General features: G+C 38.4%; 1 protein-coding gene across 2 annotated transcripts in view; it reads left to right on the top strand.

Moving 5' to 3' along the window:
• Positions 1 to 8,965, top strand: part of arhgef39 (Rho guanine nucleotide exchange factor (GEF) 39) — a 70,178-nt gene extending 61,213 nt beyond the window's left edge. Inside the window, exons 10-12 of one of the 2 annotated variants that reach the window (XM_042511454.1) lie at positions 6,408 to 6,531; positions 6,645 to 6,742; positions 8,608 to 8,965. In XM_042511454.1, coding sequence (XP_042367388.1) covers positions 6,408 to 6,531; positions 6,645 to 6,742; positions 8,608 to 8,641 — 256 coding nt within the window. In that variant the 3' untranslated portion in view covers positions 8,642 to 8,965. Of the gene's footprint in view, positions 1 to 6,407; positions 6,532 to 6,644; positions 6,743 to 8,604 lie in introns of both variants that reach the window. The other variant, XM_042511453.1, reaches the window with a different exon arrangement.
• Positions 8,966 to 12,710: the final 3,745 nt, after the last annotated feature.

Here is a 12,710-nt window from a genome sequence, read left to right as displayed (position 1 = left end):
TTGAAGCACTGTGTTTGTCCCTGTAACAGTATTTGTTGTTACCACGGTTACAGCTTATGTGTGTACCATTATTACGCACATGGCACCTTACAAATGATCGTCAAATGCAATTTTATCTAAGGTTATAAATAAATGATAATAAATAATAGTATAATAATAGTATTGGCATATGTCAAGTCCTCAACAACATAAACTCTTCTTAAACTATAACCATTGTTAACTGAACTATTCCCATAATCCAACCATCGTCGTATATTTAGAGTTATCATAGAGGAAGCGGATAGCATCCACAAGGCTTGTCATTTAAAATATGTGCCAATGTACAAAAACCTATATCTAAATATTGGAGATTCTGACTAATATATACTTATATACACTGCTTATTACAAACCTGTAAATAAACTATTATTTATCTTATACAAAAATTATGAAATTATAACCAAAAGTATTTATAATATATACATATATACATACACATGCAAACATATACATCCATACACACGCACATTCTAATAGATACTTGTACCTGGCAAAATGGCCTACTCCACCTTTGAGAATGACCTATGCCCCATTAAACTACATTTACACAGATTATGGTCTATTCTAATAGATATTTTACCTGACAGAATGACTAACTCCACCTATTAGAATGACCTACTCCCCATTTAACTACATTATACAGGTTTTCTCTGGAAAAACAAAGGTAATAGGTGTGAATATGGAGGCGGACCGTGTCATACCAAATTATGATCTGTTGCACTAGCATTAGCATGCTAATTAGCTGGCGAAATTAGCATTGTTTGAAAGCCCCTAAATGGCTATGTTTCAAACACAGGCAAAACACAACAAGCCTCGATTAGCACACAATACGCCAACGTCGAGAGAAATGGCTGTTTTCAGACCACAAACTGGCACTTACCGTTGTCTTCAGCCACGCACGCCAGGAGCGTCTTTGTCCACACACATGCAGCTGCACACTTCCTGTTTACACAGGAAGCTGTCATGTGGTGGGTGGGCAGGAAACAATAGGTGACCAGTTGGAAGATTCCACATTCCAAATTCTCACCTATCAGGTCACTTCCAAATTGTATACTAATAGACGAGAAGTTGGAATTCCAAATCATGCCCTTCCAAATTCCAATTTTGATACTAATAGGCGAGAATCTGGAATTCCATAACACCCCCTTCCAAATTGGAATTTGTACGGTAATAGGCGAGAATTTGGAATAGTCAAGATTCTGGAAGGTGCCCTAACTCTAACCCGCTCATAGGCGAGAATTTGGAAATTTGGAATAGTCGAGAGTCTGGAAGCTGCCCCAAGTCTAAATCTCAAGCCCAGGGGGTTGGGGGGTTGGGCCCCCTTGCCCTGCCCCGCAATAATAAGGACGGGTCACGTACCGTTCATAAAACCTTCATTTGCTCACAACAAGTCAACAACACAGGTCTCTCTTGGACCTTGTGCCTATCAAAACCAAAAGACATAGGCGAGCAGAAGCAGTACGGTTACACAGAAGATCAAAACAAGGCAGTAAAACATCCGTATGAACCAGAAATCGCACACGTCACCTGCACATTGTGCATGCGTGACACTGTGCAGAACTAACCATTGAGTTACATGAGACACAATTTCAAATAAAACAGAAGGGCAGGACACAGCGAGAAACACCAAGAACAACACCGTGGCCTTGACCGCCCAATGTGACGAACCCAATGTGCCGGCTTGACAACGACGGGAGGCTTGGTGGTTGCACCTCCGTGCCGGCTGGCGATATGGAAAGTTGGAATAGTCGAGATTCTGGAAACTGCCCCAAGTCTAAATGGGACACCTCTCCCAACGGGGTCCTCGCTCTCCCAACGGTTGGTGGTTGGACTCGCTCAGTGCTCGCTCAGCCTGAAAACAGCCTCTCTGTGCTCTGAGACAGCCACAGAGAGTCTGGCTTGGTCAAAGGTCAAGTCAATGGTAACAGCTTGAAATATGGTGGCCACCCAAAATCCCACCTGTTGCCATACATTCACCTTCCAAATTATGAAAGTCGCCCCGGCCGGAGATCTCTCCGACGCCCCAACCAGGGCCCATGCAGCATCGATACTGACTCTCTCTCAGGCCCCCTGCTGCTGCTGCTGCCGCCCTCTCCTGTGTTTGTTCTGTCCTCCTTGGAGGGGGCGTTACCAAACGCCACCTCCCCGCTCACCACCCACTTTCAAATCAAAATGAATGGGGTATCCCCTAACCCTAACCCTGACCCCAAACAGTAACCCTTCTATAGTTAGCCATTTTTCAACATGAATGTTGACTTCTTGGACTGTTTTTTGAAATTCTACACCATAAAATTCTTCAAAATGTTGTACCATACGTTTTATCTGCATCTGAAACAATGTCTTTTTCAACTGTTCTCACTGAATGCTATAGTATGGCATTTTTCGTAAAACTATAGTGTGACTTTTTTCAAATTTAAAATGTTGACTTTTTGGATCATTCTTTTGACATCCTACACAATAATATTTTTCTAAATGCTATACCATAAATTTTATTGACATCTGGAACGATGACTTTTTCAACCATTTTTTCCACATGCTGTAGTATGGCGTTTTGCGTTTCTATCAGAATGACCAACCCCCCATTTAACTACATTTATTTAGGTTATGGTCTATTCTCATACATATTTGTATCTGACAAAATGATCTACTCCCCATTTAACTACATTTATACAGCTTGTGGTCTATTCTAAAAGATATTTGTGCCTGACAGAATGACCTCCTCCATAATGAAATACATTGAGCCTCATTCACTAAAAATGTGCGTAGAAACGTTCTTACGTGCGCCTGCAAAATTACTGTTGGATTCAGTGCGTACCAGCTAATTTTGTTCTTACTTTTTTGCTGAATCACAATCATGCTAAACTGGCTGACTCGTGCCCACTGTCTGCAATTAGCATACTGCCATGCCCTCTTTTCTCTATACAAGAAATTCCATCTGCCGAGAGGTGTGTCAGGGAGCAAGCAGTGAGGTTATGTCTGCACACATATTAAAGCCACACATACCAGTGTCAGACCATCAGTGAGCATCTGTGAATGTAATGGTAGCTGGAAACAGCTGATCAGCTCTCTGATATTCTCTGCTGAACGCACTGACCTTAGTCTCTCCCATCAAGGTTAGATATGACATCTTAAAACCTGCTCGGAGGTAGATCTGAAATTTCTTTGCCGTGTTAATAATAATAATAATAATAATAAAAATAATAATAATAATGATAAATACATGACATTTATATTGGTGGGAGCAGCGATCAATACAGGTGGATTCAAGTCTCATATACTCCACTGTGAGCTAGGCCTGGGACCCTCTGTATTTATTGTAGAATATTTTAATAATGACAGTAACTGATGAGGATGTAATAAATGCCTTCATTGGTAAAGTAGTAAATTAAGGATTTTTGGCATTGTTCTTTATTAAAGCCTTTTTAATGAACGTGGTTAGACACCTTTCACAAGTATTTAAACCCTTCAACCCTTATCATTTGATTGGATTCTGTCTTTGAAAGTATGCTATGAAAAATCATAAAATGATCAAATTGGCAAGGAATGTCCCACAAATTGCAAGATTTTGATGATTCAGATTTTTTTTTAAAAAGGCAAAAAAATATATATTAACATAATTGCATATTAAAAATATTATTTTGGAACACTTTTTAAGCTTCTTTGATGTTCATATTGTTGTTTTTTCCCTAGTTCTACTTTATTTTGTGTATTTTCTGACTTATTTCTTGCTTATTTGGGAGTCATTTCTTCAAAAAATTGTTCTTGCCTTATTCCCACATTGTTTTTTGAAAGAAATCAAAGAGATCAAAAAAAGTCATGGACATTGCCGAGGTTTTAAAGGGTTAATCTGGTAATCATGTGATGTTTGCATGTGTATTTCATTATCTGGATATGTTATTTTCATGTTTCAGCTCAGACTTCACCTGTGTGTGGCATTAACAGAGCTAATAGATGAGCTCGGTATGCAGTGTGTGGACAGTGTTTGATTGTGCTCCCTCAGTGGATAAAGAAGGACTGTGAGGAAAAGTTTGACACGGGCTGCTGCTGTACCTCCAGGCTTGTCTGTCTCTCAGACAGCCTCTCATCATTGATCAGCCAGACCTCAGTAACTCCACTCCCAGCCCGCCTGGCCCCGGCTCCCCGGAGGAGGGTCCGGGTCAGCCCCGCAATGTGGAGGGGGCCAGCCATGCTGAAGGCCCCGACCCCGGCGTGCCCGGCCAGGCTAATTAGTTTATCACTTTGTCAGAGAGGAGAGAGAGGAGGCTGTCAAAGAGCTCCGACCACCCGGCAGATGGGGGCCCAGGCTGCAGGCTGACGGCTCCGAACTCCAGGGAGCGTAATTAGCTGCGGTGGAGGACTGAGGAGAGGACAGGCTGAAAGGACCAGGGGTCAGCATCGCTCACACCACTGGGGAGGAGAGCAGGGCTGAGGGGTGTGTGTGTGTGTGTGTGTGTGTGTGTGTGTGTGTGTGTGTGTGTGTCTACACATAGCTAAATTATTGATTTAACAAAGACTACACACACTGCTTGGGCTGACATCTCTGAATCTATTGAATGTTGCTCTCAGTGATTATAAAAAATGTATTGTTTGCTGTGGCATATCAGATTGGTAGCCACTGTTTCCAGGCGAAATACACACGCACACACGCACACACGCTCACCTTCATTTAACTACCTGCTTCTTCTATCTGTGACTGCAGAGGTTACTTAAAGAAAAGTTTTCACTTTTTAGCTCTTGATAGTTTTTTTCTGTGTAGTGCTTCCTTTTGTTGAAAAAATGTTATTGATACCCCCCCACACACACACACAGTCACACACAACTCCTTGCCAAGGGACTTAATTAGTGTGTAGATCAATGCTTGGTGACAGTAAGTGAACGGTGAGGCAGGCTGAGGGCTGACCACCTGGGATGTAGTGAAAGCTAAAGACAGTTTAACTCTTGGTTACCTTTTTATCTGCAGAGCTCTGACCCTCTCCACCTTCTCAGGCTCATCTCGTAACACACATTCATAATATATGTACAGCTGCAGATCATTTGCATATTAACGTTTTTAGTTCTCAGTGGAAATGTTTGGTCATATGATATCTTATTGTTTTATAAAATGATGTGTTCCATGTTAAAGCCAGCATAACTTGTTTATTCAAGTACCGTATAACTTCAGGCTAATATTTGGGACAGACGTCTATATGGGAAGGGCTTTCACTAGCCCGGTTTTTATAGATGTGTAAAATTGGGTTGTTGGCTACCAGCTAGAGATAACCTGAGTTAGCTGCTGAGATCATGCTTACAAATGTGTATACTGTATATGTTTAAACTTATGTCAGTATGGACACATCATTAGCTTGGTAGAAGACAGAATTATAGCATGGAAAACAAGAAAAATGCACAAAAAGGATTAGTAGATGTTAAAGACTATATTTTTAAAAAGGCAAAGGAAAAATGTCCAGTGATCTATAATTATAGTTATATATTACAATTATTTTACAGAATTATTATCATTTTTAAGCTTTTTTTTTCAGGTCATTTCTTGCTTTGTATTCTTTGGTTTTACTTTCTCGATTTCTTTTTCTTTCTTTTTTTTTCTTTTTTTCCCCAAAATTAATTAATTTTCTTGTACTTTCCACAGATTTCTTGCTAATCTCACAGATTTTGTGTTTAAGGTTGTGTTGAAACAGAACGTCCAGTCCAGAGTGTGTCCACCAGAGAGCATTGACAAGTTTATTTTTGCTGTAAAGTTGTTTTCACTTGGAATTTTTTTTAACCCTTTGAAACCTGAGAAAATTGGCTAAAATTGTTGCTATAAAAACATGAGAAGAAAGAAACAAACAAGTTAACAAGAAATGGCCTGAAAAAATCAGCATTAACTTACTATAAAAGTTACAAGAAAATGAAAGAAAGCACAAAAAAAGTTTAAAAAATAATAATAAATAACTAAATAAAAAAACAAACAAACAAGAAAATGATCTTCAAAAAGTGCAATATTTTTCTGTGATTTTTAATGTACTATTCTAGTAATTATAATTGTAGTTTTCAGTTTTCCTTAGGTTTTGATAATATCTTCTAACCTCCCCTTGGCTAATTTTCAGATCATTTTTTGTCACCTTTTACTAATGTTTTTGCAGTTTGCGGGTAATTTCTCTCCAAGGTACTCATGTTTTTTTTTCTCGTGTTTATCAAAAATATAAATCAAACCGATTTTCTGAGGTTTCAGAGGTTTGAATACGTGTGAAAGGGGTCCAAATGCAACATAAAAAAGCTGATGTCGATCCAGGTGTTAAATACTTTTTAACAGTAGGTATATCTTTGTGAGATATAATTTTACAGAAGAACCATATAGGCTGATAACTTGGCATTTTGTGTCTTTACAGGAAGCTGCAGTCTAAGCAGACAGTCGTCCATCAGAGAGATGAGTTGTGCCGGAGACCCCTCAGATCAGCCGCTGACGGGCCCAACACACCGAGCAGCAGCAACCCCAACAGGAAGAGAAACCTGGTGATTTTTCTACATAATACTTAATTCTAAAACCAAGTTTTCAGTCTTTCAGTCATTATCATCGAAGCCATTTAATTTGTGTGAGTGAATAATAGCTCTGTCCCTCTCTTCAGGTGAGCAGTGAGAGCAGTGAGCATGCTCAGAGGCCTCCAGCTGAGTGGGAGAGCAGCGCCCCCAAGAGGATGAAGCAGTCTGACACTTCAGAGAAGAGGTGGGATCTTTTGAATTGATTTATTGGTCTTCAGTTCCTGGTTTCCAAGAAAGCTTTAATTCCTTATCCACTCAAAAATGTATTTTTCATCTTTTTTTCTTTTTTTTTTACTGCACTTAATGATGTACGTACAGAGTTTGTTATCACATTCATCTGCTGAAGGAGGACAGTTTTCTTTGACCACCTCAGCTTAACATATGGCAGGACGAGATGGTTTTGTGACGTCAAAACCAGTTTGGAGCCGCACATTGCCCCGTGTACAGCTAACAGAATTGCGATGTGAAAACTTAAAAACTTCCACCTGAACTTTGAGAGTGGACTCTGTAAAGTAGGTGATAGACTGTGGTGGTATGTAATATTATATACCTTCAAACCTACTGGAAAATTCACCAGGAATATGCAGAAATTCAACTTTCTCTCAGTCACAGATAGGGCTGGGTAAAAAAATCAATTAATCAGTGCATTGCAATATGTTTTTTGCCAATTCAATATCGATTAATAAAATTCTGGAATAAATTTTTTCTGTTGTAATGATGCCCCACTCCCATGGGGGCAGTGTGAGTGCCGCCAGAGTGTGACTGACGTTGTTCAGAGCCCCCGCGTGACCCCCAAACAACGTCTGTTGTCTAGTCATTAAAATGGCGACAGTAGCGTGAGGTAGTGGTGATAAAATCATTGATCTATTATAAATCTGGATACAGCCATATCCGTGGTGCATGAAGCAGAGAAAACTCTTTTTCCGGGTTTAGAAAAGTGTAAAATACCCGGATCTACTGGCCCATATAGCATGCCTAGAAGTGATTAACGACAGCCGAACGCGGCCGAGTGTACCCGAGCACTGACTCTGACTCACTGGCTCGTTCACATCAAGTTACCCGAGTCGAGTCGAGCTGCAACACCTGCAACAGCAGCTCATCAGGGGTATAACGACAGCGGTGCTGTCGGTTTTAATATTTACGTGATAATCAATCGTGACCCAAAGTGACCGAAAGAATTGTGAGGTTCTTGACAATACTCAGCCTAGTCACAGAAGACTTTTGGGGCTTAATTGGCTTGTTAACTCATCACAAAACACACCATTCAAACTCAAGACATCTTTTGAAATGAACAATATTTGTATATTTCTTGACTCTGGATTTGGAGTGAGTGAGAAGGACTGGATATTATTTAACAATATTTGATTAGCAGGGCTCATGGGCTCAGGAAAAACCTGGAAAAGTAATAGAACTTTAAAATAGCAATTTCCAGACCTTTAAAAGTTTTGGAAAAATGAATATACCCAGAACATTTGTTTCACGAAAACATGTATAATAGTGCACATGTGGTTCAGTTAAGATCAAGTAAGAAGAATTTGTATTGGTTGAACAACAAGCAGTGTTTGGGCCAGATCAGTCATGTCACTTGATGTTATGTTATGTCGTGTCGTGTCGTGTCGTGTCGTGTCGTGTCGTGTCGTGTCGTGTCGTGTCGTGTCGTGTCATGTTATGCGTGGATAAGGTCAACCTATGATCCGAGTTTCACCTCGTTCTTTGACAAGACGTAAGTTCATAAATGCCATGACAATGGCAGTTTAATGATGTCCAGCTCTACTAAGTATAAGCATGACTTGAGAAAGATCTGGACGTGCAAAATGTGAAGTGTGTAATAAAGCATTGGACACTGCTAACATGGAATAGGCAGTGCTACATAGCCATGCTGAAGGAGCTTAAAGAATGTATGTTAAAGAAGATTTGGCTGAAAGTCATGGAAATCTATTGGTAAAAATATGTATGAACTCTGGAGTTGTTACTGTTGACTTTCTTGCAGTAATGTGGCATATTTCTGATTTATTATGACTTCAGATCTTTATCTTGTGTGTCCAGCAGTGCCGAAGCGTCCTCCAGCTGTGTGATCCTCTGATGGACTTCTTCTTCTCCTGCAGTCTGAATACAGTTCAGCAAGAGGTGATGGTGGATCCTGAACGGTCTGTCTGACAGTTTCACTTCAGACCGACTTCTGTGTTCCACTCTGTTTTGCCAAACACGACACACATGCAGCCGTACATGTGTGCTGATAACACTTTTTTTGTCACAAGTCAGGATTTGGATTATTACTAACAGCAGCTGTAGCTTCTGCTCATCCTGTGCAATATATAAATTATCATCATGTGCTGCTTTAAAGACCAAATGTATGATGAATGTTTAGCTGTTAGCTGCTTGTCTTAAATAGCTAATAGAGCGGTGTGTTCATGGATTCACATCTGGAAGTCCTTTTTCCCAGACAGTACCTGAATGCACCGCTCCACCAGTCTTATCAGATAGAAAGGGAGAGGTAAAAAAATAAACTGCACATACAACAGCATTATATACATCTTATTCCAGGTGGACCACGGGGCTTGGACCATGTCCCATTTTAAAAAAGAGTAAAAGGGTAGCAGAATGACACTTTAGGCCTAATAGCTGTAAAGCATTTCACTTTCCAAATTTCCAGTCATATAACATTCACACCTCTGGCCCTGTTCATTATTAACATGCATCTTGGTGATGCAATCACAAGTGGACAGCACTAAATACAAACATTAACCACCTGAAGTCACTTGTTTAGGTGGTCTGGGATGCATTTGACCACATATCTTTTGTAGTTTAACCCTTTGAAACCTCAGCAATTTAGCTGGATTTCTTCCAAAAACATGAGAAGGCGGCAATGAGCTAAGAAAGAAGAAGGAAAAAGTACAAGAAAATTACCAGAAAATTAGTTTTAAAAAAAAGAAGAAAATAAAGAAAACGACCTAGATAAAGTGCTTACGAATTATAATAATTGTGTAACATAATTTTAAATATGTAATTCTGATAATAAGAAATATAGTTTACCCCTAGATTTTTTTTCTTTTTTTCTCCAGACATTTTCCCTGGATTTTAAAAAATTGTTTTCTAAATCTACTAATTTCTTGCAGTTGTGGAACATTTCTAACCAAGTTGCTTATTGCCTTTCCTCATATTTTTATGAAGAAAATTGCATAGCTTTGCTCAGGGTTTAAAGTTTTTAATATTTATGAAAAGTGCAGATCTGAATAGCAGTGGTCACCTGGACCACTCGTGTCTCAGCTCCTCTTATGTTCTGATCACTGAGATGCATGTTCACACTTAATTTACAGCAGTCATCTTACATTCATGTCATTTTACCACAACAACCAGGTACAGTTTTGGATTTATCAATTATTGCAACATCAGCAAGTCATGATCATGTATGAAGCGAGAAAATGGCCAATATTAAATAGATTAAACAAAATTAAATATGTGAAATGATTTCTTTTTTCATTTTTGTTTAAATGAAGTTCATCATAGAAGTATGTATACTTTCCAAATGCCTTTTTCAAAGGTGCATTTTTTTCTTAATTTTGTATTTTCTGCCCCCTGACACTTATGTTTCATATTTGTTGTTTTGCATCATCTTACATCATTTGAAAAAAGTCTTTTTGAAATACTATTAAATAATACTATTTCAATAAATTAGAATGTTGAAATAACATTTCGCAATGATAAGTCATGGGCATTAAGCTGTCTAGTTATTTCATATGATTATTTATTTTAGAATGTCTTGTTATCATTATTTATTTAATATTGGTCATTATAATGTTGTAAAATTATGACTTGGAATGTATTGCATGACTAAATATGAATGCTTCATGCCAGCCAGAGTCCACCGTTTAAGCTCACTGATCCCTAATTTATGAAAAGTCACACTACTGATCAGAGTGACAGAAGCACCTCTGTCATCACACAGTAACTGCAGATTCAGCGTTCACTCCTCGTCACGACGCTGTCGTCTTTCTCCTCTTTTTCTGTCTTGCTGCTTTCCCACCTGACCTGAACACATCAGTCAGGTCACATTACTGTCTGTCTCCCTCACTCAGCATTACTGCCTCACACATGATTATTATCGCTTTACATGTTTTTGGGATGTTTGTTTTTAATAGAGAGTAGTTAATCATAGCTTTTGCATGGGAGACACACTGTGGTGAATTATTATTATTATTATTATTATTATTATTATTGATGGAATGAGTGCATTTTACAAACTGCACTGAGTTCTGCAGTACTATGACTGTGCAGTACTATCTCTGTGAATTATCTGCATACAGGCGAGAAAACCTGGTCAACAGAACGTTTTAAATGCTGTTTGCCTTTTGTTTTTATTACATCACATCATTTATTTTTATTATAATCTTTATTAACGAATCAACAAATATTTGCCTCTAGCTTGCAAAAAATATACATTTAATTTGTGCTAATTTGCATTTTTAAGCTTTGAATGTGTTTTACAAATCACCTCTTTTTATCTTTTTTTGTGCTATCTAAAGCTGTAACACTGGTCACTAATCATGATTGAGATGGAAACATTTAATTTCCCAATAAACTCCGAAAGAAGTCAGTGTGCTTGTCTTTTTGTTTACCAAACGCCTAGTGGATGGAGAAGTAGAACTGTGGTTTCGTTTTGAAAGTAACCCTTTGAAATCTGAGCAAAAATTTCTTTGAGACGTGAAGAAGGTAAAGAGCAACCAAAGTGAAAAAAAATAAATAAATTGAAAGAAATGTGTAACAAGTACAACAAAAAATAACAGAAAATTTAAAAAAAATTACAAAAAAGAAAACCAAGCCCCCCCCCCCCCCCCCCATTTTATTTTGCTGATGTGCCCATGACCCAAAAAGGACATTCTTGTTTTTTCCCCCTTATCTTTTTCTAGAATTTTCAAAAGTCATTTTCTTTTTTTTTCAAAAAAAGAAAATGACTTTTGAAAATTCTAGAAAAAGATAAGGGAGAAAAACAAGAATAGTCATTTTAGATCATGTGCACATCAGCAAAAGTAAATAGGGGAGACAGACATGATGACAGACAGATCAGGTCCATGTTTTAAGCCAGATTCACAAGTCTTAAAATATTTGATGTAAAACTGTATCTGGATTATTAATCCTCCCCCAGCTGCAGGATGGTGTGATGCTGATGAAGACGTTTGGCAGATGATGGGTTGTCCCCTCAGCCGCAGAGTCTATATTCTGTTAAATTCTTCACTCTGACCGGTTTGTCATCACATGATCAGATAAACAGCACATCTGTCAGAGCTCAGTCGCTGCAGTTCTGCTTTATTAACATGAGATGGAGACAAAGACAACGCTTAAATATAAAGCTTCTACAGGACAGCAGGGACAGTTGGAGTTCAGTTTTGCCCAGATCACTGTGTGCTTATACAGCCACAAATAATACTATATTTCTATTTAAGAAGTTGAGTCTAAAGACGGTTCATGAATGTAAGTAAGATAGCATACAGATTTAAACTAAAAAAAAGTGTTTTGAGTTTTGAGGGAGTGTACCATTGTAGGAATGTCCAGCAGAGTTGTTAACAGTGAACTAAATTTTGATTTCACTCACATCTCTAATCTTATTTGGCAGTACATGCAACCAATCACACAACAGAGAGCAGAATGGATTATGTCCCAAGTCACTAGCACCTTGCTGAATAAAGTTCCTGGTAAAGACCATTAGAGGGCACTACAATTGCACCACATACTGCGAGCACTCACTGTGACCTTTGCAAACACATCTTACTGTGTCTTTAGCTTCCTCCTATGAGTCAAGATGCCACAAAGTTGCACCCAAATTCAAAATCTAGTCTAGACAAAATTGTTCTGTAAGTCATAAGCAGACTCAGAAATGTGGTGTGTATAATTTAGAGGAGGCTGAGTGGAATGGAATTGGTCCCAAATTTCCAGGATCTTGGTAAAAAAAAGAAAGATTAACTCTCAGATTTAGGCCTAATCTTTGTTTGGAATGTGGATTATTAAACCGTTATATTTGACATTTTATAATACTTAAAGGAAATATTTTTTTGGACTGATTTTGGCATCAGAAATTTTTTTTTGAGGTATTTGCAAAATGTAATCAAGACTTGGTTTGTTTTTACATACTTATACATGTGAAATTTTAATGTAGT

The sequence above is a fragment of the Plectropomus leopardus genome, chromosome 22 (assembly GCF_008729295.1).
Source record: "Plectropomus leopardus isolate mb chromosome 22, YSFRI_Pleo_2.0, whole genome shotgun sequence".
In the NCBI taxonomy this organism is placed as follows: domain Eukaryota; kingdom Metazoa; phylum Chordata; class Actinopteri; order Perciformes; family Serranidae; genus Plectropomus; species Plectropomus leopardus.
This window is presented reverse-complemented; position numbering and strand designations above follow the sequence as displayed.